Raw genomic sequence first — 17,362 nt, forward strand, 5'->3', positions numbered from 1 at the left:
GTCAAATTTTGTTCCACGTTTCAAAGTTTCAATTAATCTAATTAAATATATACAAAAAAATACAAACTTTTTAATATCAAAACCGAAGAAACCCCTAAAATTAATGGTTCGATGGTGTGGTCCTAGGGGTATATTTCTGCGGAGGTCGACGTTCACGTTGTGGGTGATCGTGACGACCAACATCCTCTTCAGTCGTAGGTGAGGGTGTCTGATACATAGAAGAAAAATCATATGGCTCGAATGGCATCGATGAACTTGAGCCGGGAGGAGTGCCATGCTGCGGTGGATACAACCCAGTAGGAGTGGAGTACTGCAGTGGATACGGGTCGAGGGTAGTGCTATAATGCGGTGGATATGGGTCGGGAGAGGTGCTATGCTGCGGTGGGTACGACCCAAACATATCAAATCCGTAATGGTATCCGCCTCCCGATGAGCCCGGAAAATTGTCATTGCCCGCCAAATCCGGATGATAAGAAGTATCAGCCGAATGTGAATGCGATGACGAGCCCGAAAAATAGTCATTGCCTGCCAAATCCGGATGATAAGAAGTATCAGTCGAATGTGAATGCGATCACTCGGACTCGGCCTCCAGCTGTACCTCAGGCTCCAGCTCTGGGTCATGCTCGGCATCTGGCTGTGGATCGGGCTCTATATCGGCCACTGGCTCATATGCTCCAGATCGCTGCACGTGCGGGGGAACTATAGTCGACTGCCCACCAAGTAAATATGGCTTCCCCATACTAAAGTACCATTGTATGTACTCTAACGATGGGCGCAAATCGGAAGACATATCCATCTGAGGTCTTCGAGCCATCCGACTTTCCCACACCGCAATATATCTCCGGTGCGTAACCCCCCAATGCTGTCCATGTCTCCCTCTCTTGTTCTTACCGTGAACCTCCTCCCCCACCTGCATTGGCGGATTCGGGATGTAGTGGATGCAACCAAACTGTCGTAGTACTCGATACCCGTAGTACCACTCGACTACATTGAAACTGATAATTGGTGCGTTAGTGCACCACAAATGAGAATCAACGTAGGCAGACGAGGGTATAATAGCCACAATTTCTAGTCTACGGTATGGCATCCATATAAACTGCACGATTAATACCATAATTAAAATTTAACACGGTTGGAGTAAGATATACAAAGCAATTACATGTCACGAATATTTGAATAGCTTACCCCTTCCCAGGCATGTTGTTCAATCATCAGACGATATATCGGGACAGTGTACGACCTCCCGATACCCGGATAAATACTCCATCTACGAAAACAATTTTCAAGTAAATATAGTATCATTAGAATATTATCATTATAAAGAAATTGTCAATTACTAACAAGTTAAATTTTATCACCTGTTAACTAGCAGATATATGTATGGTTGGTGACTAACCGATGCAAAAAATGGCATCCGATAAAGAGCCCATGATTGCAACAATATAAGGCATCCGCCCATGTCTACAGCATTAGGCTTTGTCGTTCGACAAAGCTCACGAGCCAGAACTGCGGAACCCCAACTATAGGAGCGAACACTACGCAGATCAACTAACAGAGGTAAATACTGGATATGAACCTTGTTGTTCGAATTGGGCATCAATACACCCCCTATGATATGCATAATGTACGCTCGAGCTGCGCACGCCAACTCTTCTTCGGTGACATTATCTGATAAATGCTGAAAATTGGCTTTTAGCCATGTAAATTTCAACTTCGAAAAAGTAGACTCAGCATCGCCGGGCGAGGCTCCTAGTAGGCTATAACAAAGTGCAGCCGGCTCAGCTATCGCATTTACGCCCGTGACGGCATCCCCGTCAATTGGGAGCCCAAACTGTAATGCAACATCCTCCAGAGTGACTGTGCACTCCCCACATGGCAAATGAAAAGTGTGGGTCTCCGGTCGCCAACGCTCGACCAATGCGGATATTAAATCATACCGCAAATCGAACGTCCGGGTCAATGCTGCTGACCTGAATCTAGCTAGCTCTAAGTAGAGCATCAGTCGTGCATCCGGGGAATATCCTACACCATTCACCCCGCCCCTTAATATGCGGTACGAGTCCTGACAGTGTTAAATTACAAAAAATAGTTATAATAATATAATTTATTTTCTTAAATTACGTAGATATTTTTTTAATGGAACCCTTGCTTAACAAATAACAATATATTACTGGATTATTAACTGTGTCACATATGTTAGAAAGTTCCGTATTGATCAATGAAGCCATTGCGATGCCTGCAATTCAAAATAAATTTCAATTATTAATTTTAATGTTTAATAGATTTTAAATATTTATTAGAATAACTTATAAAAAAAATAGCAAACAATTTTTTCGACAACATATTTTTTTTGCTATACTACATTAAAAAATTAAATATATACAACTTAAATACAAATATTATTATTATTTTAAAATGATAATAAGTAAAATATTTTCGTATATTATTTTTTATATTATTTTAGCAAAAAATGTTTCAAATGTATTATGTAAGTGTTTTTTTTATATTAATTTAATACATAACCCTGAGTTTGGCACTTTCTTCGTATTTTTTTGTTTTCGTATCTTATTTTTTAAAATATATTATTTTCGTATTTTATTTCTTTATATTATTTTAGTACATAATATTTAAAATGTATTATTTAAGTGTTTTTTATATTTTTTTAATAAATAACCCTGATTTTAGCACTTAATTCGTATTTTTTTCGTATCTTATTTTTTAAAAAATATTATTTTCATATTTTATTTCTTTATATTATTTTATTACATAATATTTCAAATGTATTATTTAAGTGTTTTTTATATTTTTTTAATAAATAACCCTAATTTTAGCACTTTATTCGTATTTTTTTCGTATATTATTTTTTAAAATATATTATTTTCGTATTTTATTTTTTTATATTATTTTAGCAAAAAATGTTTCAAATGTATTATGTAAGTGTTTTTTATATTAATTTAATAAATAATCCTGATTTTGACACTTTCTTCGTATTTTTATTTTCGTATCTTATTTTTTAAAATATATTATTTTCGTATTTTATTTCTTCATATTATTTTAGTACATAATGTTTCAAATGTATTATTTAAGTATTTTTTATATTTTTTCAATAAATAATCCTGATTTTAGCACTTTATTCGTATTTTTTTCGTATATTATTTTTTAAAATATATTATTTTCGTATTTTATTTTTTTATTATTTTAGCAAAAAATGTTTCAAATGTATTACTTAAGTGTTTCTTTATATTAATTTAATAAATAACCCTGATTTTGACACTTTCTTCGTAATTTTTTTATTTTCGTATCTTATTTTTTAAAATATATTATTTTCGTATTTTATTTCTTTATATTATTTTAGTACATAATGTTTCAAATGTATTATTTAAATGTTTTTTTATATTTTTTAATAAATAACCCTGATTTTAGCACTTTATTCGTATTTTTTTCGTCTATTATTTTTTAAAATATATTATTTTCGTATTTTATTTTAGCATAAAATCTTTCAAATGTATTATTTAAGTTTTTTTTATATTAATTTAATAAATAACCCTGACTTTGGCACCTTGTTCGTATTTTTTTATTTTCGGATTTTATTTTTTAAAATATATTATTTTCATATTTTATTTTTTTATATTATTTTAACAAAAAAACTCTTCAGCACCACTTTCCCCAAAAAAGTTTTTTTCGTATTTTATTTCTTCTCGTATTTTTTTTCATTAATATATTTTTAATATTTTATTTTTATACTATTTTTTGTAAAAAGTTTAAAACCCCCATCACATAAAAAATAAAAAATAAAAATAATCAAAATATAATAAGTCAAATAAATTTAAAAAATCTTTTTAAACAACCTAAAACACACTTAACAAATAAATTACATAAAATAATAACAATAAAACATTCTTTACACATAAATCCTTATTACTTCAATGAAAATATAAAATAAATACGAACTTACCTTAATATCTCTTATTAACCAAATAATACATTGCAAAGAAATAAAAAATAAAAATTATATCTAATTTAAATCTAAATCAATCTGTTATAATTACTAAAACAAATAACTTAAACTAACATTAATTACTCAAATTTATAAAAAAAAATTACCTTTTTTTTTCCTTCTTTTTCCTTCCCTATTCTTCTTCTCCTTCTCTTTTTCTTTTTCTTTTTTCTTCTCTCAACTGCCGGCCTCCTTCTCCTCCTCCCCTTCTTTTTCTTTCTTCTTCTTCTCTTCTTTTCTTCTTCTCCTCTTTCCTCATTCTCCTTTTCTTTTTCTCCTTCTTCTTTGTTCCCGAAAATTAAGCTTGGGGACCATATATTGTGGTCCCCGAAACAAAAAAACAAAACCCCTCTGCATGAGGGGTCAAATCGACTGAAAAGTACCTGGCACCGGTATCGCTTCTGTCAGGGCAACACTAGTGCCGCCTCTGGCACCAACATAACCCATTTTTTTATTTTTTTTCGTTTTCAGTGTTTTTTTTTCTTTTTTAATTTTCTTTTACTGTTGTGGCTGTCACGTCCGGGTGGTGCCGCCTGTCAAAGTGGAGTGACCACCCTGATTATACTATTTTCGTAATTAATTTTTAGGTATTATTTTCAAATTTTTTAATTTTTTTATATTTTTTAGTAAAAAACCCCTAGAAAATAGAAAATTCATAAAAACATTGAAGAAAACAATCACGTGCACAATAAATACTGAAATACTAATAAAAAATATGACTGGTCCAAAATCTGAACGACAAGACATGTCCCCAGTTGTTGCAGTTCTAAACGAAAAATCCACTCGTTTCATTGGCCTGTTGGACTTAGCTTCGTCTCCAAGTATTTTGACCATCCAGAAAATCACACAGTCTAGTTCAAATCATCAACGCCAGCCCAAACCCAGTTCAGGAACAAAAAAATCTTCCCCAACAGTGGACCCCATTTGCTTCCTCCCGACCAGTTAACCAACCACACTGATTTTTTTTTTTAATCCTTCAAACAAAACCCAGACGAAGTAATTCTCCCTGGAAACAACCCAAACTTTAGTCGACGCTTCTTTTCTTTCTATTTTTTTTTAAAATTTATTGTTCTTTTAGCAGCGATTCCATAACAAATGGGTTATAAATCTTCCACGTACAAATCACCAACAGTTAAGGCGAACCTCCAGTTTCACTCACCGCCTTTCAAGATTTTTTTTCCTTTGGAGCAACAGTTTGTCGGCTTAAACCCTTCAAAACCCCCCTTCCACCCCATTTTTTTCCATTTTTATCGAACCTTGGAATTGAAACCCAGGATCTCTTTCCAAAACCTTCTTCATTATCTTAAAAAAACGAAATGAATCCAGACGAAGAAAAACGCTCTCAGAATGCCCTTCCAAACCCACCCCAAACGTCGCCCTTCTCTTCCTCATTAATGGAACTGGAAACGTTTTCATGTGGCGTGCCTCAGCCTTTGGAAATTCTTCAGGGGAACCCAGTGCCGCCATTTTTGTCGAAAACGTTCGATTTGGTGGAGGACACGTCGTTGGATCCGATCATCTCTTGGGGTCCGACGGGAGAGAGCTTCGTGGTTTGGGACCCGGTCGAATTCTCTAAGTTCATACTTCCTCGGAATTTCAAGCACAACAATTTCTCCAGCTTTGTTCGTCAGCTCAATACTTATGTGGGTATTATTGCAATAATACAGCCTACATAAAATTAAAATATATCGCTGATGGCATTTGGTTTTGTAACATTTGTTTCTCTTTCTTTCTTTGCTTGTTTGTTTGTTTGCTTGTTTTTGTTTTCTGTATTTATTTTTTGAAGGTTTAATCTGTAAACTGGAACCTGTAATTGTAGAAGCCCGATTTGTACACATTGGTTGTAATATTGTAAATTATCGAACTGTTGTACAAAGATTTTGTAATCCGAGAAAAGGGTTAATTGTATCTCCTATGTTGAATTTGTATATACAAATCTTATGGTTTTGTCGTATTTTGTTCCTTTGAGCTTGTGTAAAGCTAATGTATTTATTTGTATTGTGGTCAAATGTAAGACTTATCTGTAAAATTGGATGTATGTTGCATAAGTGAATTGTTATTTGTGGAAATTATTAAAAAGTTTGGTTAAGCTTCTTCGAGGTCAGCTTCATTTGCTGAATCTCTGCTGGACTTGGGAGTTCCATCCTGAAACAGGTAGAAATTTGGGTTCTAGTGGAATCTTTGTTATTTTGCTACTGTATTTTTCTAACTCTTTCTTAATTGCTCTCTCTTTCGTTTAGAAAGCTGATGTTATGAAGATGATCTATATAGTGCAACTTGGCTCCTTCTGAAAAATCCTATGTGAATCATACCCTTTGATGTTCTTGTTTTCGTGAACAATCCCGTTTCTCCCATTTATTCTTGAATCATCTTGTGTACTGTTTTCAGGGATTTCGCAAAATCGATACTGATAAGTGGGAATTTGCAAACGAGGCTTTTCAGCGAGGGAAGAGGTATCTTTTGAAGAATATTCAGAGGCGTAAGTCGCCTCAATCGCAACAGGTTGGTAACTATTTTGGATCTTCTACTGAAGCAGGGAGGTCTGGAGTGGAAGGTGAAATAGAAAGGTTGAGGAAGGAGAAGAGCATGTTAATGCAGGAAGTAGTGGAACTGCAGCAGGAGCAGCAGGGTACGGCTCGGCATGTCGAAGTAGTGAATCAGAGGCTTCAATCAGCTGAACAAAGGCAGAAGCAAATGGTTTCTTTCTTAGCCAAGTTATTCCAGAATCCGGCTTTCTTGGCACGCCTTAGACAAAAAAAGGAACAGGGAGAAATCAGTTCTTCGAGGATGCGGAGGAAGTTTGTCAAGCACCAGCTGGTTGAATTGATCGATTCAGAAACACCTGCTGAAGGCCAGATTGTGAAGTACTCCAAACTTGATTGGAGAGACATTGCTATATCCCCTTCAGCCCCAGATATAATTCCAACTTCTGTTGAACAATCTCCAGATTATCTACCCAAGGGAGTAGCAGAAACCGATTTAGGTTCTGAAGGCTTTCCATTTCCAGTTGATGATGAAGTAGTTGTATCTGATGAGTTGGCAACTGCACATGGATTTCTTGGAACCCCAGAGCTGGTAGGAGAAGGTTCATCAGGCACGGGAATCCAAGATCCGAAAGGGAAGAATGTAATCGGTTCGGAACAAGTGGTTAATCCAGGGTATTTTATATCTTCCCCAGAGGATTTAGTGAAGCAGAAAAGCACCCCATATTTCTCATCTCCTATCAGTGAGAGCGTTTCTAAACAAGATGTATGGAGCATGGATTTTGATGCTACTGTTGGTATGCCTAGTTCTAGGAACGAGTTATGGGGTAATCTTGAAACCTATGACATTCCCGAGTTGGGGGTAACTGGTGAGTTATCTGATGTCTGGGATCTGGGGTTTTTGCAAGCAGCAGAAGATTCAGGTGCTGATAAATGGCCGACTGAGGGATATCCTTTCGACAATCCCCATACTGAGAATCAAGGTGGCCAGTCAGAAGCTAATAGGTCTAAGAAAATGGATCCATAAGGGTTCATTTGCTTCGGCAGATGACGATGCCCTTGTGGATCATAGTTAATCTTCATTTACTAGGATGAATGATTGAATGGACAATTGATTTATCAGCATACTAATTGAATGCCGTTTTTCTTTATCTAATATTATATCATTACAGGTTTCTGTTCCTTTCTATTGGTAATTTCAATTATAAGCAAACCCTTGTAAACTGAAACTTTCTGTTGCTGTCCTATATGATGGGTTTCACTTGAAATTGCAGGTTTTACACTCACCGGTATGTGTTGAGTTATGAAATTGCAGGTTGAGTTGAAGTCTTATACATCCATTCAACTTGTTGCCATATTCTTAGCAGTTGGCATGCGACATCCAGTCAGAGAACGACATTGATTGACAACATAATCAGTGCAGGGTTTGCCTCATCTGTTGGCATATATGTTCTTGTAAACTCACTTTAAATAGCTTGTTATTTGGTTGCAGACCCAAGTTAGATAGATGTAGAAATTCTAATCTGAAGATACTTGGACAATTCGGCACAGAACTCACCTTATTATCCAGACTTCATTCTTCCTGAAGTAAATAATTCAGCATACACGTCTCGAACACATCTATATGATATTCCCAAAAATAACATCGTGTATTCAGCAGCCTCAGGAAGTAGTGTAGTTCTTATAGAAATTTGATGAATGGCCGTTTTGCTGTATGTAGGTGCATTTGTGACTTGGTGTTAAAACCCTCGTAGCATATCTCCTATCGATGCAGGTTGGTGGAGCTGCAACGAACAACGTCAAGAGGGGTTAACCGATTACGAAGGATCTCCAGCAACATTTGTGATTTCAGCAATTTTTTCTGCCCCTACAGATATCTTGCACGTTATGTAGGAAGTAAAGAGTGTCGGTCTGGTCTTAAGGCCAATCATACCTTTCATCAATCATTGTAGCCATGTCTCTTCCGCTGTACCATGGATTTTGAGATAATTTCATTTGCATTTTTTGATAACTAATATCCAGAGGCATATGTTTGTGTTCGAATATATTTCTTTCTAGTTCGATGTCAATATGTATATTGCACCAGTTAAGTGATCTTTCCCTAACTTGGATAACAAATTTTACACTTGTTGACATGCTAAACTTCTTATACCAGCTTTTCCCTTCTTCCAATTTTTATGTTTTCAAGAGTGACATTATTCAAAAAAAAAGAAAAGAAAAGAAAAGAAAATTCTATTTATAAAATAAACTTTTTTTTAACAAATCATGATAAAAATATGAGTTTTTTTCCTCGTTAGGGGGAAATTAATGTTTGCATGTTTTGTCAAAATAACTTTAATTATATTTTTGAGCTTTTTTTTACTATCAACCTTTGTTCTTTTTTTCAAACTATTTTTTCTAACAATTTAATGAAAATACCATTAAAAAAAGTTAATGGGGGTGATGTGGAATTTCATATATGGAATGTTTTTAATGAGATAATTACATGTGAAAAATAATAAAATAAATAAATATTACATTAAATTTAAAAATAACTCTTAATTCAAATAAAATAAATGTAATTATCTAAAAAATTAACTTAGTAGAAAAACTTATTATTAAACAAATGTATGAAAGATTGAAACCTTTTGAAAGAAAAAAAAATTGAAACCTTGAATTTATTTATTAAATTTATTAGAAAAAATAGATTGAAAAAAAGAATAAAGGTTGATGGTAAAAAAATACTCAAAAATACAATTAAAACTATTTTGATAAAACATACAAACGTTACCGGCTAAATTTATCATTAACCCATAAAAATTAAAACCAACCATTTTAGAGCAATGATGTTTTTACATTCATTTTAGTAATGATGTACTGAATTAACTTATACCCATGTTATCATATTAACCAACCAAACAAAGTTGAGATAAACTTATACCCATGTTATTATATTAACCAACCAAACAAAGTTGAAATATAAATAAATTAACGACAACACCTTCAAAAAGGGCAAACTACCTAGTTAGTCGTCCAACTTTTAAGGCATTTCTATTTTGATTATTCAAAATGAAATCTTTACAATTTCTTCACCTAATTTTAAAATGTTTTCATTTTAATCACTCAAGCATTAAATTTGTGTCCACATTATGTTCACACTTTTATTGTGATTACCCAACTTATAAGTTACTTGAAAAAACGATATAAACTAAAATAATAAATAATAAAATTTCAAATTATAGATATTTACCCTTTTCCAAAATTTTAAATTTATTTTTTCATTATTCAACTTTTAAATTTCAAAATATAAAAATCAATTAAATAAATTATTAAAAAAATATTAATATTAATATTAACTAAATTTATTTATTTATTTATTCTCCTTTTAAATAATTAATTGATTTCGTTAATGGTTATTTGCAAACATCAAATAAAATTTTAAAAAACTAATAAAGTCTCCACTCGACTCACCCCAACAATTTCTAAACCCCTAACAGTAACAAAGAAAATACCACAAATTTCTCCACCGGCCACACCATCATCGTTCCATAGGCACTCTATTTTTGCAGCTTCGAGTTCTTTTAGGTGATTTTCTGTTGGAGTTTTTTGGTAGGTGAGAAAATACGCTGAAACTGCTACATCCTTTGCCTTCGTTGTATTTTGTTTGTGTGCATGTAAATAGCATGAAGTCGGGGTTCTTTTGGTTTCTTAGTTCACTTTTTCTGATCGTTCGAGGTTCCTTTCTCTATATGTCTCCAATTTTCGAGATCTGTGGATTTATTTTCTACATGGTTTCGCGGCATTTTTCTGTTGTTGCTGGTTTTTTTTATTCAACCATTAAGAGAAACTTTGACAGATTTTGGGTGAATGCAATCGTTTAGAGTCTCAGAATCTTTGATATGTCTGTTTATGGTGGTTGAAAATTAGGGAGGGAAAGTTTGTGTTACGTGAATCAATATGAAATCGCCGGCGTCAGCTTCATGGAAAGCCCCTCTAAAGTTCAGGATGTAAGCTCCTCATTCTTAAATCTTCTTTTTATTTAGGATTTGTGTCATTTTTTTCGGATTAAAAGCTTGATTATCTAATTTTGATCCAAAAATTGAAGGCCGACAGCTGAAAATTTAATACCCATTAGGCTTGACATAGAAGTCGATGGACAGCCCTATAAAGATGCTTTCACTTGGAACCCTTATGGTATGCATTCACCTTATTAAATATGTTTCTCATGAAATCAAGAAATTTCGGGGATTTTTTTTTTGGCCAATATGAATTTGAAAATTTGGATTTTAGATCTCTTTTGTTATATGATCTTATAGTAAATTTCAAATTTGTAAATATTTGATTACATTTTCATGTGTTTGATTGCACGATTATACTATTTCTGGAATTCAGATTTATTATTTAAAAACTAGAGTTCTTTAACGCTACCTTAGTGTAATTTGCTAAGCACACGTATTCTTTTGTTTGTATATTTGTTCTAAAAGATCCGGATTCAGAGGTGGTGATGTTTGCAAAAAGGACTGTAAAAGACTTGAAGCTTGCCCCTGGTTTCCTTCCGCAAATTGTTCAATCCATTCAGGTCATCTTAACTGTTTTCTTTTCTCTCATTTCAATGTTCAACAAAAAGAAAAGAAAAAGAAATTGACACTTTTAAAGCTGATTTTTAGTTGCACTTATCATTCTCCTATTCTTCACTTTGCATGTTATCTTCAGTCACAGCTTGCCACCTTTCAATCATATGAAGGTCAAGACATGTACGTTGGTGACCTGATCATTCCAATTAAGGTGTCTTTCATAAATAAAGTACTAACAACATTTATATAAATATCACCATCTTCCTTTAATGGTTTTCTAACTCCTATTTATCCATCACATGGACTTCATCAGCTTGATCTTCAAGTCAATCATACAGTTATCAGGGACCAGTTTTTATGGGTAAGAATTGGAAAATGAATTTGTACAATATCATTATCATATGCATGTTCTTGTGTTTTCTCATGCTTGTTCATCATTTACCTTCTATGAGCTATGCAATTATTTCTTAATGAGATGTTTGAATGCTGTTATCTTTATTTGTTATAGGACTTGAACAACTTTGATAGTGATCCTGAAGAATTTGCTAGAACTCTCTGCAAAGATTTAGGCATTGAAGACCCTGAAGTTGAGGTAAGCAATTCATTTTAGATGCATACTTGTAAAACATTCATCCTACCTGAACATGATGAGAAACAGATAACAGAGTACAGGATTTCTCTTTCAAGCCTGTTTCATTTTGTTTCTGTGCCTTTAAAACATATCTTCTTATATGATTTCTTTACTCTATGCAGCCTGCAATTGCCTTTGCAATTAGGGAGCAACTTTATGAGGTAGTTATCATGTGTTTCTACTTAATCTTAGCCATTGATGCATATATGGCATGGTTGTTATTATATCACTGTAATGTTGTGTTTTTTAGATTGCAATTCAAAATGTAACTACAGCAAGGGAGAACAGAATAAGCAAAAAGGGTCGTCGGGCTGCTGAACATTTCACTCCCAGGTTTTTGTGTTGTTTCCTTGTAATATGGTCAGGAATAGGAGGGATTTTTTTTCTTATCCGAATGGTTTGGTACTTCAGCTTTTTTCACCTCCTGCCGCCCCCAATTCTTTCTTGGTTACATTGGTTTTGTCCAATCATCACAGACCTCAATGTTCTATTTATTGATGACATTGCTTTCTGTTTTCCCTCTCACAGTAAAGCTAGTGGTGCTGCACTGGACTTGATGAAGTTATTCAGTTTCAGATCAAGTGTTGTCCGGTACTCTCTCTGATGCTGAATAATTTTCCCTATTGAGCCTTGAAAAATTGTTATGGTCCATTTAGAAACTTGTATTTTATGGGTTGGGATTTGGATTTCAAAATCCAAGTGCTTCGTTCAGAAATGGTTTTATTTAGGTTTGGGTCAAATTTAAAAGGTCCATCGAAGATTTCAAAATACTTATTGTATCAAGTACTTTGAAAAGACATAAGCTGGACTCTTTACTTGTTTCCATATTAGAATTTAGAAAACATCACAAATTTAAGATTAGTTAAAATATTGATTGAACTTAAATCTAGATTCATTAAAACTGAGAATTTCTAATTCATAAATTTTAAATCAAAAGAATTGAAGTTTATAAAGTTTAAATCCATATCCATATTCAATTTTAGGCTGCCAAACCCAAAGTTCTGCTGTCATAATTTATAAATTGCTCGACAGCTCCATGTCCAAGTGAAATTATTCTGTGACTCAGGCCGACCATTTAACGGATAGGAAAAGGATTGGTTTGGAAATAAATGTAGAACTCTGATCCAAAATTATCTTGATTCAATGGAACATCACTTTTTCTCAACTTCATCTCTCTACTGAGTTGTACACTCATGCTTACGCATTGCATTTCCTTTTAAGGTTCTTGAAATCATTAAAAGATTTAAAAGACATCCACCTTGTCAAAACTGTCAAACTAAGTCTTCCATTATATATTATATCTCCTAGGGATAAAGCATTTCAATTAAATCCTTGGCAGAAGACACTAGTTAATGGGTGTACAGTAGATATAGCTAGTTATCTCTGCAAACCTCGAGATATTATTTTAGCGAGGGGTTAACAAAAATCTAGAACTTTGATCTTAAATTATCTTGGTTCATACAGCCATGAGGAATTACCAAAACATTTGACCCTTCACCCATTACAATAAAAAGGATTAGTCAATCAAATAATAGATAGGACATGGGTTAGTTTGAAAATACATGAATTGCTTTTCATAAAATATTATTATTGTCAGACTTGATTTTGACTAAATTAGCAAAAAACAAGGGTTTTGCCCCCTTTTCACTTGAGTTAAGGTTAAGTAAATGAAGACAATGTAATGGATTTGATTTGGAGATTTTTTTTCTTATTTATCTATGATAGAGCCATCGGGAGAATTTCATTCTTTGTGCACTATTTTTTGTATTCCATATTAAAAAGGAATTGGAATACATAACCTATACAAAAGAAAGGCTAACTAGAGGCTAAACTAAAAAAAGGTATCTTAAGCAATTGCAATAATTGACTTCATTGATATTCCTGGTCTAGTAGATGCTATCACACATACAGCTATACTCATTTTGATGGAATTGTTTTATCTAAAAGAGGATCTTCTATAATTTTGCATGTGAAGTGTTATTTCTTGGTTTTGTCCAGTGGATAGAAACAACACTAGTAAGAAGTCCTATTGATAAGAGAGATAGAGCTAATTCTCAACCAAATCATTGAAATATTTTGTCAGTTTGAAAGCATTGATGTAGCTCCAGTTCGTGTAAATGGTTTAGTGGTTTTGGTGTCCCTTTTCATGCACTTGTTAAATTTTCCCATTTAATGTTACTGCATATTTCTAACTAGCAATTATTACATTTTCATGTTGCTTTTTAATTTATGCGCTCTGTATGTTTACACCCATTTCTCTTCGTTAGAAAAATTCAAAAGAAGAAAATACTTATGGTTTGCCTTTTGCTTTCTGTTGCATCAGTAAAAGAAAGGACTGGGATTATTATAAACCTGTTCTTGACCTTTTATCTAATGAGGACGTGGATGCTCTCAAAGCCAAAGAAGAAAGGAGTGGCTGGTAAATAGACATAATACGTATAAATGCATTTCTAATTCTTTCTTTTCTTTTTCTGCTCAACAGTATGTTAGATGTTACGAGAATCAATTATATTAGGCAGTTTATGCTGTTTATAAACAATAACATTTTCAAGAACTATTAGCTGTTAGCATAATATTTAATGGCGTCGGCCAAGTACTAGTTAACGGTTTCCAAGTTCATGTACTAGTTAGGTCTGAAAAAAGTTTACTCACGAGTTAGGTACAAGTTGCCAAGTTCAAACTTCAAAGGCTAAAGTATATATTAACACTTTTTTCTTTTTTTTCTAATTTTTAGGACATGTGTCAATGTTCTATTGTCTGCCAACATAAAATTTAACAGTGTTAACAAGGTACCTAAAAAAATACCAACTTGGTTAACGGTTTCCACGTTTAGATACTAGTTAGGTGCAAGGTACCAATTAGGCAGAAATTGCCAAGTTCAGGGGCTAAAATATACATTAACTCTTTTATAAAAATATAAAAATACAAAGACGCCCTTATAATAATAGAACTTTGTAAGAATAATGGGTATTTGGTGATTTCTTGATTCAGTTTGACTTGGTTGATGGTGATACAACTCAGTTAAAGATTTTGTTATAGATTATGGCACACACACACACACACGATGTGTGTGAAAAAAATCATCTCACAAAAGATCATTGTATCTTGAGTTCAAATCCTATTATATGTATATTTTTCTAGATTTTATATAAAAATATCTATAATAAAAAATTCCTTCATAGCATGCTTCTTATTTTGTAAAATGAGAGTATTTGGTAATTTCTTAATTGAGTTGAGATCGGATTGATGGGTGATACTAATTCAATCAGCCCCTTAATATATAGTAGATATAGTGTAGATAGATAATACAAAGATAAAGGGCTTAATTTTAAATTGTTATTGAAATTTTAGGGTATATTTTTTATATAAGCCTCTTTTTAATCGTTATTGTGGTTTGGGCCATAAATTGAGATCCATGCTAATATGGTTCAAAGTTCAAATCCTGTGTGAATTGGATTTATGAGCTCAAAAGAGGCTAACAACAAAAATTAGGGTTCTTCTGGATATGGCCTAGCCTAGGTTTAGTGTCTCAAAAACTTTAATATATCTGTTTATGGTGGTTGAAAATTAGGGAGGGAAAGTTAGTGTTATGTGAATCAATATGAAACTGCCAGCGTCAGCTTCATGGAAAGCCCCTTTAAAGTTCAGGATGTAAGCTCCTCGTTCTGAAATCTTCTTTTTATTTAGGATTTGTGTCATTTTGTTAGGATTAAAAGCTTGATTATCTAATTTTGATCCAAAATTGAAGGCCGAGCTGAAAATTTGATACCCATTAGGCTTGACATAGAAGTCGATGGACAGTGCTATAAAGATGTTTTCACTTGGAAGCCTTATGGTATGCATTCACCTTATTAAATATGTTTCTCATGAAGTCAAGAAATTTCGGGGATTTTTTTTTGGCCAATATGAATTTGAAAATTTGGATTTAAGATCTCTTTTCTTATATGATTTTATATTAATTTTCAAATTCGTAAATATTTGATTACATTTTTGTGTTTGATTAAAAATTAGAGTTCCGTAACGCTACCTTAGTGTAATGTGCTAATTGGACATATTCTTGTGTTTCTACGTTTGTTTCTAATAGATCCGGATTCAGAGGTGGTGATGTTTGCAAAAAAGGACTGTAAAAGACTCGAAGCTTGCCAAAGAACAACTATCCTATACATCAACCTCCTTTTGTATCCTCTGCCTTTGTTGGGCTCTGTTGGTTCTTCCTTCACTTTATCTGATCGTTCGAGGTTCCTTTCTCTCTATATGTCTCCAATTTTCGAGATCTGTGGATTTATTTTCTATATGGTTTCCGCGGCATTTGTCTGTTGTTGCTGGTTTTTTTTATTCAACCATGAATAGGAACTTTGACAGATTTTGGGTGAATGTAATCGTTGAAAAGAAGAAAAAAGAACCAGCGCTGTTTAATAAATGTAGACTTGGAATATTAGCATTTGCAACTTCTCTTTTGTAAAAAATATGTATAAAATTTTTGAAATTTGCTTTTTATTTTGTTTTTTAAATCTGGGTTTGTGAAATCATATCTATTTGCATATACTTTGAGGTATAATTTATAAAGTAATACATTTGTAATAGTTTATATAATTTTTAAAATTTCCTTGGCAGTTTATTAAATCTAATTGATTTACAAAATAGAAATAAATATATTCATAAGAACGAAAAAGTTTTTGGGTTAGAATTAGATACCCCAGGGGTGGAGCTGAAGCTGAAGCAAGTTCCTTTGCTTAAGAAATTGATTTACGGAATAGAAATAAATATATTTATAAATATATACTTTGAGGGTTGTTAAAGTGTTGCTTAAAATATTTAATACGGGTTAGGTCGTACTTGGGTTTAGAATCTATAATATTGATTAGGTTTAAATAAAATTTTAAATTCATTTTTTAAATTGGACTCAAAGCCTAGAAAACGAGTCTATTGGCCTAGCATATGATTAACTCTATAATAAATCTAAAAGATTTTAGTAAATTATAGAAACTTTATCAAATTAATAAAACATATAAAAATTCTTAAAAATTTATAAGAAAAAATAAAAACTTATTAAAAATATTAAAATTGATATAAAATTATAAAAAATCATAAAAACATGAGCTAGATCAAATTAGTCGGTCGGAGCAATTAGACGAAATCGACATGGGAATCAATCCGAATAAAGCCTTAAATTGGTTAACCTAGGAGGCGAGCGGTTGAATCAATTTTTTTAATATTTTATTTAATTAAACTGGATAAACCGATCCAATTGACAAACAAATGGTTTGACTGGTTTGATCATCAATCTAGTTATAAAAACATTGATAAGAAGATTTCATATTGACATTTGTTAACAGTTGGATAATGAAAATTTATAAAATTAATAAAAACAATTCAAAATTAAGTATTTTTTGGTATGGTTAGGCCACTGGTTTGTTAGTTCAACCAATTATTCCAATTTAATTAAATAAAATATTAAAAAAATAAAATATATATATTAAAAACTAAAAAAAATGTATACTAAAAAAAAATAGTTCAATCACCCAATTCTCAAGTCAACCAATCTAATGGCTAATAAGGACGCACACGAAACAAGATCATAAGTTTGTCCAAGTCACGAATTTGATCTAGGGCTCTAAATGAATTAAGGGAAATTTATAGTTAGACATAACCTGAAATGTAAACAAATCCAAGTCATATCTAAAAATTTTAAAAAATA

At 32.6% G+C, this 17,362-nt stretch overlaps 3 protein-coding genes across 18 annotated transcripts; 2 read left to right on the plus strand and 1 right to left on the minus strand.

The window, feature by feature from the left end:
* Window positions 1-571: 571 nt before the first annotated feature.
* On the minus strand, window positions 572-4,444 carry LOC121206041 (serine/threonine-protein phosphatase 7 long form homolog). The gene is made up of 4 exons (XM_041076211.1): window positions 4,381-4,444; window positions 2,172-2,236; window positions 1,397-2,062; window positions 572-1,096 (listed from the first exon to the last, which is right to left on the minus strand). The coding sequence occupies exons 1-4, from the start codon at window positions 4,442-4,444 to the stop codon at window positions 572-574; spliced, it is 1,320 nt and encodes a 439-aa protein (XP_040932145.1).
* Window positions 4,445-4,786: 342 nt separating this feature from the next.
* Window positions 4,787-8,605, plus strand: LOC107886884 (heat stress transcription factor A-3-like). Of its 2 annotated transcripts, XR_001680944.2 has the most exons (3): window positions 4,787-5,640; window positions 6,386-8,067; window positions 8,201-8,605. XR_001680944.2 is itself a non-coding variant. In NM_001326732.1 (2 exon segments), coding segments are annotated over 2 exon segments (1,449 nt in total). In that variant the 5' UTR covers window positions 5,138-5,313.
* A 1,281-nt stretch (window positions 8,606-9,886) lies between these two features.
* Window positions 9,887-16,161, plus strand: LOC107886895 (chromatin structure-remodeling complex protein BSH). Of its 15 annotated transcripts, XR_001680949.2 has the most exons (14): window positions 9,893-10,072; window positions 10,387-10,466; window positions 10,565-10,653; window positions 10,944-11,038; window positions 11,173-11,244; window positions 11,347-11,394; window positions 11,542-11,625; window positions 11,787-11,825; window positions 11,915-11,997; window positions 12,193-12,255; window positions 13,988-14,083; window positions 15,236-15,315; window positions 15,413-15,499; window positions 15,749-16,023. XR_001680949.2 is itself a non-coding variant. In XM_041076672.1 (13 exons), the coding sequence occupies exons 2-13, from the start codon at window positions 10,417-10,419 to the stop codon at window positions 16,012-16,014; spliced, it is 1,113 nt and encodes a 370-aa protein (XP_040932606.1). In that variant the 5' UTR covers window positions 9,890-10,072; window positions 10,387-10,416; the 3' UTR covers window positions 16,015-16,161. The 15 variants fall into 15 exon arrangements, 12 of the variants coding, with proteins under 12 accessions (XP_040932605.1, XP_040932604.1, XP_040932603.1 ...); XR_005901196.1 differs by having other exon boundaries at window positions 9,888-10,072; window positions 11,915-12,255; XM_041076672.1 differs by lacking the exon at window positions 15,236-15,315 and having other exon boundaries at window positions 9,890-10,072; window positions 11,915-12,066; window positions 15,441-15,499; window positions 15,749-16,161.
* Window positions 16,162-17,362: the final 1,201 nt, after the last annotated feature.

This window comes from Gossypium hirsutum, chromosome A09 (genome assembly GCF_007990345.1).
Source record: "Gossypium hirsutum isolate 1008001.06 chromosome A09, Gossypium_hirsutum_v2.1, whole genome shotgun sequence".
Classification (NCBI taxonomy): domain Eukaryota; kingdom Viridiplantae; phylum Streptophyta; class Magnoliopsida; order Malvales; family Malvaceae; genus Gossypium; species Gossypium hirsutum.